Below are 15798 nucleotides of genomic sequence, written 5' to 3' on the forward strand. Positions count from 1 at the left end.
GATGGCAGAGTAGAAGGTCGTGTGCTTACTACCTCTTGTGAGAGCACCGTAATCACAACTAACTGCTGAACAGTCATTGACAGGAAGACACTGGAACTCACCAAAAAAGATACCCCACATCCAAAGACAAAACAGAAGCCACAGTGAGATGGTAGGAGGGGCGCAATCACAGTAAAATCAAATCCCATTACCGCTGGGTGAGCAACTCACAAACTGGAGAACAGCTATAACACAGAAGTCCACCCACTGGAGTGAAGGTTCTAAGCCCTACGTCAGGCTTCCCAACCTGGGGGTCCAGCAATGGGAGCAGGAATCCCCAGAGAATCAGACTTTGAAAGCTACCGGGATTTGACTGCAGGACTTCGATGGGACGGGGGAAACAGATACTCCACACTTGGAGGGCACACACAAAGTAGTGTGCACAACAGGACCCAGGGGAAGGAGCAGTGACCCCATAGGAGACTGAACCAGACCTACCTGCTAGTGTTGGAGGGTCTCCTGCAGAGGCAGGGGGTGGCTATGGCTCACTGCAGGGACAAGGGCACTGGCAGCAGAAGTTCTGGGAAGTACTCATTGGTGAGAGCCCTCCCGGAGTCCACCATTAGCCCCACCAAAGAGCCTGTAGTCTTCAGTGCTGGGTTGTCTCAGGCCAAACAACCAGCAGGGAGGGAACTCAGCCCCGCCAATCAGCAGACAAGCAGATTAAAGTTTTACTGAGCTCTGCCCACCCGAGCAACAGCCAGCTCTACCCACCACCAGTCCCTCCCATCAGGAAGCTTGTACAAGCCTCTTAGATAGCCTCATCCACCAGGGCAGACAGCAGAAGCAAGAGCTACAGTCCTGCAGCCTGTGGAACGAAAACCATAATCATAGAAATGTAGACAAAATGAAAAGGCAGAGGACTATATCCCAGTTGAAGGAACAAGATAAAACCCCAGAGAAACAGCTAAATGAAGTGGAGATAGGCAACCTTTCAGAAAAAGAATTCAGAATAATGGTAGTGAAGATGATCCAGGACCTTGGAAAAAGAATAGAGGCAACGATTGAGAAGATGCAAGAAATATTTAACAAAGACCTAGAAGAATTAAAGAACAAACAAACAGAGATAAACAATACAATAACAGATGAAAAACACACTAGAAGGAATCAATAGTAGAATAACTGACGCAGAAGAACGGATAAGTGACCTGGAAGACAGAATGGTGGGAATCACTGCTGCGGAACAGAATAAAGAAAAGAGAAATGAAGATGGCCTAAGAGACCTCAGGGACAACATTAAACACACCAACATTCGCGTTATAGGGGACCCAGAAGGAGAAGAGAGGGGGAAAGGACCTGAGAAAATATTCAAAGAGATTATAGTCAAAAACTTCCCTAGCATGGGAAAGGAAATAGCCACCCAAGTCCAGGAAGTGCAGAGAGTCCCAAACAGGATAAACCCAAGCAGAAACATGCTGAGACACATAGTAATCAAATGGACAAAAATTAAAGACAAAGAAAAATTATTAAAAGCAACATGGGAAAAATGACAAATAATATACAAGGGAACTCCCGTAAGGTTAACAGCTGATTTCTCAGCAGAAACTCTGCAAGCCAAGAGGGAGTGGCGTGATATATTTAAAGTGATGAAAGGGAAGAACTTCAACCAAGAATACTCTACCCAGCAAGGATCTCATTCAGATTCTATGGAGAAATCAAAAGTGTTACAAACAAGCAAAAGCTAAGAGAATTCAGCACCACCAAACCAGCTCTACAACAAATGCTAAGTGGGAAACACAAGAGAAGAAAAAGACCTAAAAAAACAAACCACCCAAAATTAAGAAAATGGTAATAGAAACATACATATTGGCAATTACCTTAAATGTGAATGGATTAAATGCTCCAACCAGAAGACACAGGCTCACTGAATGGATACAAAAACAAGACTGTAGACAGTATATATTCTGTCTACAAGAGACCCACTTCAGACCTAGGGACACATACAGACTGAAAGTGAGGGGATGGAAAAAGATATTCCATGCAAGTGGAAATCACAAGAAAGCTGGAGTAGCAATACTCCTATCAGATAGAATAGACTTTAAAATAAAAAATGTTACAAGAGACAAGGAAGGACCCTATATAATGATCAAGGGATCAATCCAAGAAGATATAACAATTATAAATATATATGCACCCAACATAGGAGCACCTCAATACATAAGGCAAATGCTAACAGCTATAAAAGAGGAAATCGACAGTAACAGAATAATAGTGGGGACTTTTAACACCTCACTTACAGCAATGGACAGATCATCAAGACAGAAAATTAATAAGGAAACACAAGCTTTAAATGACACAATAGACCAGATAGATTTAATTGATATTTATGGGATTATTCTATCCGAAAACAGCAGATTACACTTTCTCAAGTGCACACGGAACATTCTCCAGGATAGATCACATCTTGGGTCACAAATCAAGCCTCAGTAAATTTAAGAAAATCGAAATCGTATCGAGCATCTTTTCTGACCACAGTGCTATGAAATTAGAAATAAATTACAGGAAGAAGACGATAATGAATGTGAACAAATGGAGGCTAAACAATATGCTACTAAATAACCAAGAGATCACTAAAGAAATTCAAGAGGAATTCAGATAATACCTAGAGACAAATTACAGTGAAAACATGATGATCCAAAACCTATGGGATGCAGCAAAAGCAGTTCTAAGAGGGAAGTTTATAGCAATACAATTCTACTGCAAGAAACATGAAAAATCTCAAATAAACAACCTAACCTTACACCTAAAGGAACTAGAGAAAGAAGAACAAACAAAACCCAAAGTTAATAGAAGGAAAGAAATCATAAAGATCAGAGCAGAAGTAAATGAAATAGAAACAAAGAAAACAGTAACAAAGATCAATGAAGCTAAAAGCTGGTTCTTTGAGAAGATAAACAAAATTGATAAACCTTTAGCTAGACTCATCAAGAAAAAGAGGGAGAGGACTCAAATCAATAAAATTAGAAATGAAAAAGGAGAAGTTACAATGGACACCACAGAAATACAAAGCATCATAAGAGACTACTACAGGCAACTCTGTGCCAATAAAATGGGCAAATTCTTAGAAAGGTATAACCTTCCAAGACTGAACCAGGAAGAAATAGAAAATATGAACAGACCAATCACAAGTAATGAAATTGAAACTATGATTAAAAATCTTCCAACAGATGGCTTCCCAGGTGAATTCTATCAAACATTTAGAGAAGAGCTAACACCCATCCTTCTCAAACTCTTCCAAAAAAGTTGCAGAGGAAGGAACACTCCCAAACTCATTCTACAAGGCCACCATCACCCTGATACCAAAACCAAAGATACTATAAAAGAAGAAAATTACAGGCCAATATCACTGATGAATATAGATGCAAAAATCCTCAACAAAATACTAGCAAACAGAATCCAACAACACATTAAAAGGATCATACACTGTGTCAAGTGGGATTTATCCCAGGGGTGCAAAGATTCTTCAATATATGCAAATCAATCAATGTAATACACCATATTAACAAATTGAAGTATAAAAACCATATGATCGTCTCAATAGATGCAGAAAAAGCTTTTGACAAAATCCAACACCCATTTATGATAAAAACTCTCCAGAAAGTGGGCATAGAGGGAACCTACCTCAACATAATAAAGGCCATATATGACAAACCTACAGTCAGCAATCATACTCAATGGTGAAAAGCTGAAAGCGTTTTCTCTAAGATCAGGAACAAGACAAGGATGTCCACTCTTGCCACTATTATTCAACATAGTTTTGGAAATCCTAGCCACGGCAATCAGAGAAGAAAAAGAAATAAAAGGAATACAAATTGGAAAGAAGAAGTAAAACTGTCACTGTTTGCAGATGTCATGATACTATACATAGAAGGTCCTAAAGATGCCACCAGAAAACTACTAGAGCTAAACAATGAATTTGGTAAAGTTGCAGGATACAAAATTAATGCATAGAGATTTCTTGCATTCCTGTACACTAACAACAAAAGATCAGAAAGAGAAATTAAAGAAACAATCCGATTCACCATTGCAACGAAAAGAATAAAATACCCAGGAATAAACCTACCTAAGGAGGTAAAAGACCTGTGCTCAGAAAACTATAGGACACTGATGAAAGAAATCAAAGATGATACAAACAGATGGAGAGATATACCATGTTCTTGGATTGGAAGAATCAATATTGTGAAAATGAGTGTACTACCCAAAGCAATCTACAGATTCAGTGCAATCCCTATCAAGTTACCAATGGCATTTTTTTAAAAAATAAATTTTATTTATTTATTTATTTGGCTGCGTTGGGTCTTCGTTTCTATGCGAGGGCTTTCTCTAGTTGCGGCGAGCGGGGGCCACTCTTCATTGCGGTGCACGGGCCTCTCGTTGTCACGGCCTCTCCTGTTGCGGAGCACAGGCTCCAGATGCACAGGCTCACTAGTTGTGGCTCACGGGCCCAGTTGCTCCGTGGCATGTGGGATCTTCCCAGACCAGGGCTCGAACCCGTGTCCCCTGCATTGGCAGGCAGATTCTCAACCACTGCGCCACCAGGGAAGCCCACCAAGGGCATTTTTTACAGAACTAGAACAAAACATCTTAAAGTTTATATGGAGACAAAAAAGACCCCACATAGCCAAAGCAATCTTGAGGCGAAAAAACGGAGCTGGAGGAATCAGACTCCCTGACTTCAGACTATACTACAAAGCTACAGTAATCAAGACAATATGGTACTGGCACAAAAAACAGAAATATAGATCAATAGAACAGGATAGAAAGCCCAGAGATAAACCCATGCACCTATGGTCAACTAATCTATGACAAAGGAGGCAAGGATAGACAATGGAGAAAATACAGTCTCTTCAGTAAGTGGTGCTGGGAAAATTGGACAGCTACATGTTAAGGAATGAAATTAGAACACGCCCTAACACCATACACAAAAATACACTCAGAATGGATTAGAGACCTAAATGTGAGACCAGACACTATAAAACTGTTAGAGGAAAACATAGGAAGAACACTCTTTGACATAAATCACAGCAAGATTTTTTTTGACCCACCTCCTAGAATAATGGAAATAAAAGAAAAATAAATGGGAGCTAATGAAACTGAAAAGCTTTTGCACAGCAAAGAAAGCTGTAAACAAGACGAAAAAACAACCCTCAGAATGGGAGAAAATATTTGCAAACGAACCAACGGACAAAGGATTAATCTCCAAAATATGTAAATGGCTCTTGCAGCTCAATATCAAAACAACAAACAACCCAATGAAAAAATGGGATGAAGACCTAAGTAGACATTTCTGCAAAGAAGACGTACAGATGGCCAAGAGGCACATGAAAAGCTGCTCAACATCACTAATTATTAGAGAAATGCAAATCAAAACTACAATGAGGTATCACCTCACACTAGTTAGAATGGGCATCATCAGAAAATCTACAAACAACAAATGCTGGAGAGGGTGTGGTGAAAAGGGAACCCTCTTACACTGTTGGTAAGAATGTAAATTGATACAGCCACTATGGAGAACAGTATTGAGGTTCCTTAAAAAACTAAAAATAGAATTACCGTATGACCCAGCAATCCCACTACTGGGTATATACCCAGAGAAAACCGTAATTCACAAAGACACATGCACCCCAATGTTCATTGCAGCACTCTTTACAATATCCAGGTCATGGAAGCAACCTAAGTGTCCATCGACAGACGAATGGATAAAGAAGATGTGGTACATATATACAATGGAATATTACTCAGTCATAAAAAGGAATGAAATTGGGTCATTTGTGTGGATGGACCTAGAGACTGTTATACAGTGTGAAGCAAATCAGAAAGAGAGAAACAAATATCATATATTAAAGCATATATGAGGAATCTAGAAAAATGATACAGATGAACTGGTTTTCAGGGCAGAAATAGAGACACAGATGTAGAGAACAAACGTATGGACACCAAGGGGGGAAAGCGGGGGGCGGGGGGAGGGTGGGATGAATTGGGAGATTGGGATTGACACTAATATGTATAAAGTAGATAACTAATAAGAACCTGTTGTATAGCACAGGGAACTCTACTTCTCTGTATGGTAGAAACGAATACAACATTGTAAAACAACTATACCCCAATTAAAAATAAAATCTTCAGTGACTGTTTACCATACGCCAAGCACTGTGCAGAGAGCGGCCTGAGAACTGATGGAGCAGCATCTTGGTCTGGGAGAAGCTCTGTATCCACAGAAGGAGAGAAGCCATGGTGTGACGTGCCTGCCATCCTAGGAGAAAAGGGCAAAGAGAACGTCTTCTGGAAGTTCACGGAATGACGCTAGATTTGGAAGCTGCCTGGAGATGATAGGGTTTGGACTCCACTTTCAGAGAAGAACAAGATACCGTTGTGGAGGAAGCTGCCAACCGGAGCTTAGAATCAGGGCCTTTAAGTACGGGGTATCCTAAGGGATAGTATGATGTTAAATTCATTAAATTCGTACGTTCTGACGTTAAAAAAATAAATAAAATGGTAATAAAAAATGAATTAAGATATAAGATTGGTAAAATGTAAACATCCTCTTCAATAAAATTAGCTGTATAAATTGTACCGTGGACTTTTGGTGACACGTAAGAGGCTTTGTGGCATGTAGCAGGTGGGTCTTCGGTAGTAAGTTTCTTGATCTGAGTGTCCCTCTAGGTTTCCCACTGGTTGCTTCCTCCACCCTGAGGCCTTCCACCTGTCTTGCTTCGGAAGGTAGCCTCCTGACCTGGGTTCCTATGAAGAGTTCGTTCATCAGCATACATGCCCACTCTGTTCAGTTGTTTAGACTCGTGATAAGGCCCAGAGTGGCTTTGTTTTTGCAGGTGATGATTGATAGCAACTGTCAAGGCAGGGATGTGGGCTGGAAGGAAGATGGGAGTGGCCTTGGCCTGGCCATCAACTAGCTGCGTGACCGAGGCCAAAGCAGATAGATACTCTTGGACACGCACATCTCAAGGCAGGATGTTGTCTGCCTTGGTTTAAAAGTATGGACTCTGGGGCTTCCCTGGTGGCGCAGTGGTTGAGAGTCCGCCTGCCGATGCAGGGGACACGGGTTTGTGCCCTGGTCCGGGAGGATCCCACATGCCGCGGAGTGGCTGGGCCCATGAGCCATGGCCGCGGAGCCTGTGTGTCCGGAGCCTGTGCGTCTGGACCCTGTGCTCTGCAACGGGAGAGGCCACAACAGTGAGAGGCCCGTGTACTGTAAAAGTATGGACTCTGGAGCCAACTGCCTGAGTTCAATCCTTGTTCTGGTTACTAATAGTGATAGCTGGTTATAATTATGTTAATACTTACGTGCTAGTTACTTAAATTCTCTGTTTCTCGGTTTTCTTATCTGTAAAACGGGGATACTACTCACACCTACCTTATCTATATCTTAATATTGTAGACATTAAGCAGGTTCATATAGTCACAATGCTGAGAACGTGGTCAGTGCCTAATGAATCTTCGTGACACTGACTACGTGGTGTCTGGGAACTTCCTCTCCTGTGAAATGGGAATAACTGCTGCCCCTCCTGTTTCACAAGACTGTCGTGAGGATTACATGAGACTGTTGAGGGCAGCATCTTGTGTGGATTTTTTCAGCACATGTTGTTTAGTCCAGGCCCCGTGTGGAGCACAGGGTGGTGAACTGCAGAGGCCCACACAGATCGCGTCTTATGAAGCCGTGGAGAGAAAGCAATTGGAGGAGTACATGCTGTTACAGCTGTGAAGTCCCTCCACTTTGTCAGTTAATGTGAAAACGACAGCCATAAAGTTGGGAGCATTAAGTGGGACTGGATGTCTGTTATCACAGCCTGAGTGCTCGTGACCAGTTAACCAGGCTCTTCATGTTCAAGACCTGTAGGCTTCTCCAGACGCTGAGTTGTTATTCAAGGATTTAGGACCAAGTTTAAATCTTCGAGGTCACTAATCTTAGAGCAGCCGGCACACCAGTGTTATCTTGCCTCCCCCTCCTGTATCTATTAGCGGGACTTCATTCCTTCAAGAAAATACAAGCCAAAATAAGTACTGCAAACACAGGCCTAGTTAGCCCAGAAGGTTTAGGGCTCATGAATTATTTACTCTTTAGTAAATAGATTAAATCTATTTAATCTACTCTTTAGCGGTAGATTAAATTGAACGCTTCTCTGTAGCTTATTTTCAAAAGTGGAATTTGGACTAGGTTATTTATGGTCGGCTTTGGTTCTGGTATGGGATGTCATGAAGAGAAAACCACACATGTTGGTTCTGTGGAAGCTGTGGTGCACGGAACCAGACTATCCAAGCTTCCAAGTTCTGTTGTCTGTCAATCAAGGAAGAGAAACTGTCAAACACCTAATACGTTTCCCTGGGATTTAGTTTATATTCAGGATGAATCTTGGCACTTATTTGGGTTAAATATTTGATACCTGATAGTTTTACCTTATAAACTCCAGGCCCTTAAGAAGCAAAGAGGAGTAATTGATCCATTGTAACATATCAGTAGACATTTAAAAACTGTTATTGGACAGGGTGTTGGGATGTAGGTGGAGATGTTGCTTAGTTGCCTAAAGGCCTCTTGCTGCTGAGTACCAGAACTTGGTGGTGTTTCCACTGACGGTTTCCTAAATCCTGTTGCTCTATTTCACGACATTCTTTAGGCTGCCACCATACTGATGGCCTGTTCTAACAGCAAAGACTAAGAAAATGCGGAGCGCCCTGACTTCCGCAGCTCCCTCTCCTGTTCTCAGGCTCGTCCAAGCTGAATGAGTTTGTGTAAGGTGATGCAGGAAGTCCAGGCTGGCCCGCCTGCCTTAGTGGCTCCCTCATGCACGCAGGGGTCCTTTTCAGCCTGGTGACCGTCTCCGTGTTCCACTGAACACCCTCTCCATTGGACCCATTTTGCCCCATCCCCTTGCACGGTACCTGGAAGGTTCAGGTATATTTTCTTTGCCCCTTTGGAGGGACTCCGCTCTTTTTCTCCATTGGCTGATTGGACGTAGATCCCATTTCTCACCAGGACAATGGATCTTTTATTGTCCTCCCTGCCCCACCACATTCCACTGGACTCAGAGCCTGGCCTTGACCCAGGACTCCTGGATGCTGAATCTCTGCAACGGCTGATTCTAATCAAAAGAATTAGGTTCTAGAACCATTAGTGAAAGATGAAAAGGCTGTGGCCCATATAAACAAGTTCACAATATCAAAGAGTTCACGAAACACATCTGTTCTGACTTACCCTCAAGGTCAGGTGTGGCCTAGTATGGGGTCTTTTTTTGCTGGTGCCTAACACCACTTTGTGGTAAAGAATGGGGCTCAAAAAGACACATACTACATCATGGCGAACCTCAAAAACATTACACTGAGTGAAAAAAGTGAGACCAAGAGACCACATTATTGTACAATTCCATTTGGATGTTATGTCCTGAAAAAGCAAATTTATAGAGAAAGAAAGTAGATTAGTGGTTGCCTGAGGCTGGGAGTGGGAATAGGGAGTCCTGTAAATGGCACAAGGGATCTTACTGTGGGCATAAAAGTGTCTTAAAACTGATTTTTGGTGACGGTTGCATCACTCAGTAAAGTTACAAAGATTCATTGAATTGTACACCTGAAATGGGCGAATTTCATGAGGTGTAAAATATACCTCAATAAAAATATACCTCGGTATTTTATATGTAAATATACCTTTTTTTTGTTGTTTTAAAAAAAATAATAAGGCCCAGATTAGACATGGGAACTTCCAAGTTTTAAATTACAGTTTGGTTATAAGTAAGCAGAGGAGTCCTGGGTATGGGTCAGGTGTTAGAATTCTAGAGGTGACTGACTCCCGCTTAGATTGTAGACTCAGTTCTTAAAATATGATCATCCTGAATTTGTATTTTGACAAGAAGTTCAAATGTCATCTTTCATGATATTCTGTCTTATGGACAAGATAGAAAACTGTGAACCAGAGCAGTTAGGAGGACCCTGATTGGTTCTTGGATACCATGGACTTCAAGGGGGTTACCTCCCTCCTCCTCTCTTCCCCCCCTTTTCCTCCCTCCCTCCTCCCTTTTACCTCCTTCTTCCTCCTGACCCTCTTTCCCTGTCTTTCTCTTGCTCTCCCCTCCCTGCTTCACCTTTTTACACAATATGCAGTTATCGTAGAAAGTCCAAAAAAATTAAAATTGTACGTAATACATTATAGACTTGTTTCAGACTTGTTCGGGTTGTTTTCTACTTCTGACTTGACAAATATGCCACATTCAACCTTTTGATGAACTTATTAACTCTTGGGGATATGTTCCTAGAAATGGAATTTTGAGGTTAGAAGGGATGCACTCTTAGAGTTGTTTATACATATCGCTCAATTGTTCCCCCAAATCTACCTGTGCAGAGCGATGTGGATTTTCATTTTACATGTGTACAAAATGTGATCTGGCCTCCAGAATTTACTGTTATTGTTGGCTTCATGATTCACTATATCCTATGCAGGATAGGGGAGGTGGTGAAACCAATTTACCCCAGTACCTGGGGTACTGATTTTAATCCTGAGCACAAGGCATTAACTGAGACTGGCCATCTGAGTCTGGTCAAGAGGCAGCGGCCAAGATAGGACACCGAGCCTTATGAGGGATCATTGAGGCACCCAGGAGTAGTTGCTGGAGAGGATATGATTCACTTCAGTCGAGTATTTGAAAGGCTGTCATATCAAGAGAAATTAGGTTCCCTTTGTGTGGTTATAAGGGCAGAAGAAGCGGCAGAGGTTGGATGTTCTAGGAAGGCAAGATTCGGTTTGATGTGAGAAATCCCTGTCTAACAGAACAGACTGAAAATGGATTGGGTTCCCGGTGTTCATGTGAATCCCCCTTCCCTCTACCTCCCTGGAGATACTCCAGCAGGGAGCGCATGTCATTTGGATGAAGAGCCATGGCATGTGTGTGAAGGGAATTCATCTTAAGGGTTTCATTTGGAGACTTTTGAGAAAACTTTAACACTATGAGGCCATGAACTTAAAATCACAGCTCTGTTTCCAACAGTCTGTCCCTAAGCCCGATGAAATACTCTGCAAATACCATTCATTCTCTTAATGTTTCTTAGCGCAAGGAAGTAGCTACTGAACTTTCTGATTTCACATTTTCTACACTCAGCTCATTGGTGAACAAGACTTTAGTTTTTTGACCTGCTTTGACGTTCGGTTCCATTTTTGTAGTCATTGTATGTGGGGAGATAGTTTTTCTCATTGTTTTTGTTTTCCTTGTATTTTACACTATTTGCCAACCCTGGGTCTCTCAGACCTTAAGACTTGCACATCTGGTGAAAGGTAAAGGGGTAGTTTTCACTTACTGTTCATCCCTGAGTAGCCTTTTCATCTTAAAAAATTCCTGTACTGCTTTCAACACCTTCTAAGAAAAATCATACTTGCAGTGTTTCTGAATCCTGCTATGTTAAAAAGTTGCATTTTTCCGTCAAAGAAATCACAAGCATTTAAACTATGTCTTTTGTGACGTGTGTTTTCCTTATTTCTATATTGCTACTTTGGGAAGTTAAAAAATGACTGGGAGGCCGCACAATCCATAAGAATATGTGGAAAAATTGTCCATCTAATTTTAATATTTTTAAAGCAGAATTGATTAAATCATAGCCCAAGCTCTTGCCCCTCGAAGTGTGATCTGGGAAATAGTTTAAAGGTGGGGGGGTCACCTGACAGCTGGGAAGAAATGCAGACTCTCTAGCTCCCCCAGCACTCCTGAATCAGCAAGTGCATTTTAACAGGTGGACATTCCTACAACTTTCCGAGGTGACGTGATGCTGCAGACCCTGGGGGGAATAGTCAGTATCTCACCTTGGTGGCTGAGCACCTGTTAACTCACCGGGCATTGTGACTGGGTTCTTCACCTGCACGAGCCCTTTTAATCCTGAGAATCACCTTCTAAAGCAAGCATTCCTAGAGGCTCCGAAAATTTGTCCCTGGTCCTCCAAACGTGTCACTAAAAGACGGTTTCTGGAGTCTGTATTTCCTAAGAATTGAGGCCCAGCCTGTAACGGCCTGGCCTGGCCAAGGGCGAAAGCCTCCAACGTCTGCAGACCCCAGCTTGGGCGCACCCTGTGCTTCCGGTGAGCCAGGCGCCCCGCGGAGGACAGCAGAGCTGGCTCATCCCGGCAGCGGAAACTCAGCGCCCAGCCTCTGCTCATTCAGTGTCCAGCTGTGGCTTGGTGTGAAGGGCCTCGGGAGAAAGTCACCTCTGACAGGTCAGGAAGAGCACCTAGAGGCCCCACATCTCACCTGCAGGCGGGCTTCCTGGAGCCTCAGTTATGAAAGAAGTTCAGGGGCCTAGATAACACATTTCTCAGGAGTTGCTACCCCAAAATACGCTATATGTTTGTGTGTGTGTGTGTGTGTGTGTGCGTGTCTTCAATTTCTTTAAATTTAATCATAAAACGACTAGTGTCGACTGAAAAAATATGTACAACCTAAAAGTTGAGAGTTATGCTTTATTCTGTGGACAAAACTGAGGACTTAAGCCCGGGCCACGCCTCTGAGAGCGCTCTGAGACACTGCTCCAAAGAGGCAAGGCAGGGGCGGAGCCAGGATACATTGGAGTTTTTGCAACAAAGAACAGGTAGCCAGCATATCAAAAGATTACTGTTAATAAAAGAAAACCAGATATCTCAAGTTAGGGAATTTACTGCTTTTCTATGTATGGGAAGATGCAACAGTCCAGGCTCACTGAAATCATTCCTTTGATGTGCACCTCAGCTATCCGGGGCCAGTATCCTGTGTTTTCTCATCCTGAGTTTCCTCAGGGTGCACCATCGCGGGGTTGGCTGCAGTGCCTGATGGCTGCAGTGCCTGATGGCTGCAGCATCCTTTGTTTACTTGATACAGCAGGCGGCATTTTTAGTTTACACTATTTATTAGAAATTATTTCTCATCTTCCAATCCTGCAGCCTTTAGGATACACTGTTTTCGTGGCTTCTGAGAAGGGAAATAAAATCAGTGATGATCTTTAGTCACTAAGTAATGTTTCTGTTTTCCTGCTTCCATCCCTCTGGTCTTCTTGGATGCTTAAGCATCAGTCTGTGTTTGTCACACCCAGTGCACCTCTGAAAATAACAACTTATTACCCCAGTAGAGTAAACTCACAACTTGGAAATGGCAGGAATCTACAATTTCCCAAAATGTGAGGTCCTGTGAACCATCTGGAGGGAAAACATTACAGAGAAGTTATAATTATGTTTATTTAAAAAGTATCACTTAGCAAAATTACTTTTGATCACTAAAGCAAAATTAGTGTGACAATTAGGATTAATTTAGGTATTGTGCAACTGTTTATTTGCTGACTTAGCACTTGGAATGAGTCTTAGACGGGATGGATCTAAAAGGAGGGAACATTCTCAAATCCACCAGCCCTTCCCGATACTGCCACAAGATTTTCCCCGTATTCTTTTTTTTAAAATAAGTTTATTTATTTTATTTTTAGCTGCATTGGGTCTTCGTTGCTGTGCGCAGGCTTCCTCTGGTTGCGGTGAGCGGGGACTACTCTTCGTTGCGGTGTGCAGGATTCTCAACGTGGTGGTTTCTCTTGTTGCGGAGCACGGGCTGTAGGCATTTAGGCTTCAGTAATTGTGGTGCGTGGGCTCAGTAGTTGTGGCGCGCGGGCTCTAGAACACAGGCTCGGTGGTTGTGGTGCACGGGCTTAGTTGCTCCGTGGCATGTGGGATCTTCCCAGACCAGGGCTCGAACCCGCGTCCCCTGCATTGGCAGGCGGATTCTTAACCACTACGCCACCAGGGAAGCCCCTCCCCCCAGTCTTTTGTAATAAAAACCAGGTTTCAGTTTCGGCTCCCCCACCCACTGTCATTTGGTGGCATTTTTTTTTTTTTTTTTTTTTGCGGTACGCGGGCCTCTCACTGTCGTGGCCTCTCCCGTTGCGGAGCACAGGCTCCAGACGGGCAGGTTCAGCGGCCACGGCTCACGGGCCCAGCCGCTCCATGGCATGTGGGATCTTCCCGGACCGGGGCACGAACCCATGTCCCCTGCATCAGCAGGCGGACTCTCAACCACTGCGTGGTGGCATTTTTGTTTCTCTTTAGATATCATTCTATTTTCTCTTTCTTTCCCACTGACATTGGCTTATTTCATATGAATCTGTAATATATTACATACATATACTTTAAAAATATTGTTTTAATTTGTTTGTGAATTGTTTCTCTTAAAGGGCCTGTCTGGGGAAATGAGTAATTTCTCATATCCTGTTCTTGCAGGAAGAATTTTGAATCGTTTCTCCAAAGACATTGGGCATATGGATGACTTGCTGCCCCTGACATTTCTTGATTTCATCCAGGTAAGGTAACAGTCATGTCAGAGTTCTCACAGCGCAAAGCAAAGTGCCTGTTTTTCAAGGCCTTTTCACAGGGGCTGAGATGGGCCTTTCAGCCTGACTGTGTTATCTTAATTAAGTAAAAGGCCATGTTTGTAAGAGAAAGGTGTGGTTGTGATCGGGAGGCTGAGTTAACATGAGTGACACCTGCTGTAGGAGTGGCTACACAGTCACGGTCAAGGTTGGTTCGAAGCAGTGACATGCTTGGTAAGTGGTTCTCCCGCTGCCGTTCAGCTGTCTGGCGTGGATTCCCTTTACTGTGAGCACATTTCAAAACAGAGAATCACCTCTCATGGTAGCCTAGATTAACTAAATTATGCATCGGATTACCACAAAGGACAGATATTTACTGCACCAGTTTTTTTTTTTTTTGGATAAAGCCAGGTGGGGTTACTTACAAAGAAAGGAATAGTAATAATAAGGTGAAAATAATACTTGAGCAAAGACAACAGAGAGCAGTAATGGAAGATACAGAGATATGGGATCAAAGTCATCTCAGAAAATGTCTTTTTTTGTTTTTATAGACAGCTTTTCTTTTCACACGTTGATTGCTCTGTCTTAAGGTGTCTTTAAAAAAAAAAAAGACAGAAATACCCACAGGAATATCTTGTATCCAGCCTTTGTTTTGTCTGTGAACTTGAGGTTCTAAAGAATAATGTTGGGTCATCTCATCTCTCATCCTCTCATTCAGTATTGTTGCTCATGTGGGATGTTTTTTCTGTTACTGAATTTTGTCTGCTTTAAAGTGATTCAGGCTGTGGGGACTTTCTTCATTAATTAATTAATTTTGGTAATGAAATGTATTTATCAGAAGCTGCACAGAGACACGCAGCAATGAATATCTCACTGCAAACAGCATAGCCTATGGGCAGAGGCTTCCACTGTTTACCAACGTGAACTAAGCGGTGACTCAGAGGCAGAGTACTTTTACTGCAAAGATGTTTGATGGGATATGTCTGATTTTATTTTTCTCTTCTGCAAACTTATTTTATAAATATGTCCTGCTGGGTTAAGCCATGTGATTTATCCCCAGAAGCGGTCTTTCACTATAACAGTGTCACGTTTTGACAGTGATCATTAATTACATTGAGATTTTGTGAAAGGTTCTGTTTCTTTGCTACTACAGGCAAGGCCAAGGTTAGGTTTCCGAAGCTGGCCGGCCCACCGTGTGCTGAGCCCGTGGTTAGTTAACCATCATGATCAGAATCCGTCACATGTTTTTGTATGACGTACAGAGGGACAGGGATAGATGCTACTTGATTTCAGATAAAACATGCGCAGTCGTGTGAGGAGAGAAAATTCTGGTCTCACTGATTCCCAGTCCCAGCTCTGCCACTTTTAGTTCAGTTATTTTGAAGTTTGGGACCTCCAGGTGGAGGCGTCCTGCAGGTCATTGGAAGTAAGAGTCTGGTGTTTGAGAGAGAGA

The 15798-nt window shown here is 42.6% G+C and overlaps 1 protein-coding gene across 1 annotated transcript in view; it reads left to right on the forward strand.

Annotated features, from left to right (window-relative positions):
• LOC309974609 (ATP-binding cassette sub-family C member 4-like) overlaps positions 1–15798 on the forward strand; it is a gene marked incomplete at its 5' end in the record, with an annotated part of 124403 nt that overhangs the window by 34377 nt on the left and 74228 nt on the right. The window contains 1 exon segment of the mRNA XM_082859267.1: positions 14261–14336. Within this exon segment, the coding sequence (XP_082715393.1) occupies positions 14261–14336 (76 nt within the window).

The sequence above is a fragment of the Leucopleurus acutus genome, assembly GCF_964270905.1.
Source record: "Leucopleurus acutus genome assembly, chromosome: 18".
Lineage (NCBI taxonomy): Eukaryota > Metazoa > Chordata > Mammalia > Artiodactyla > Delphinidae > Leucopleurus > Leucopleurus acutus.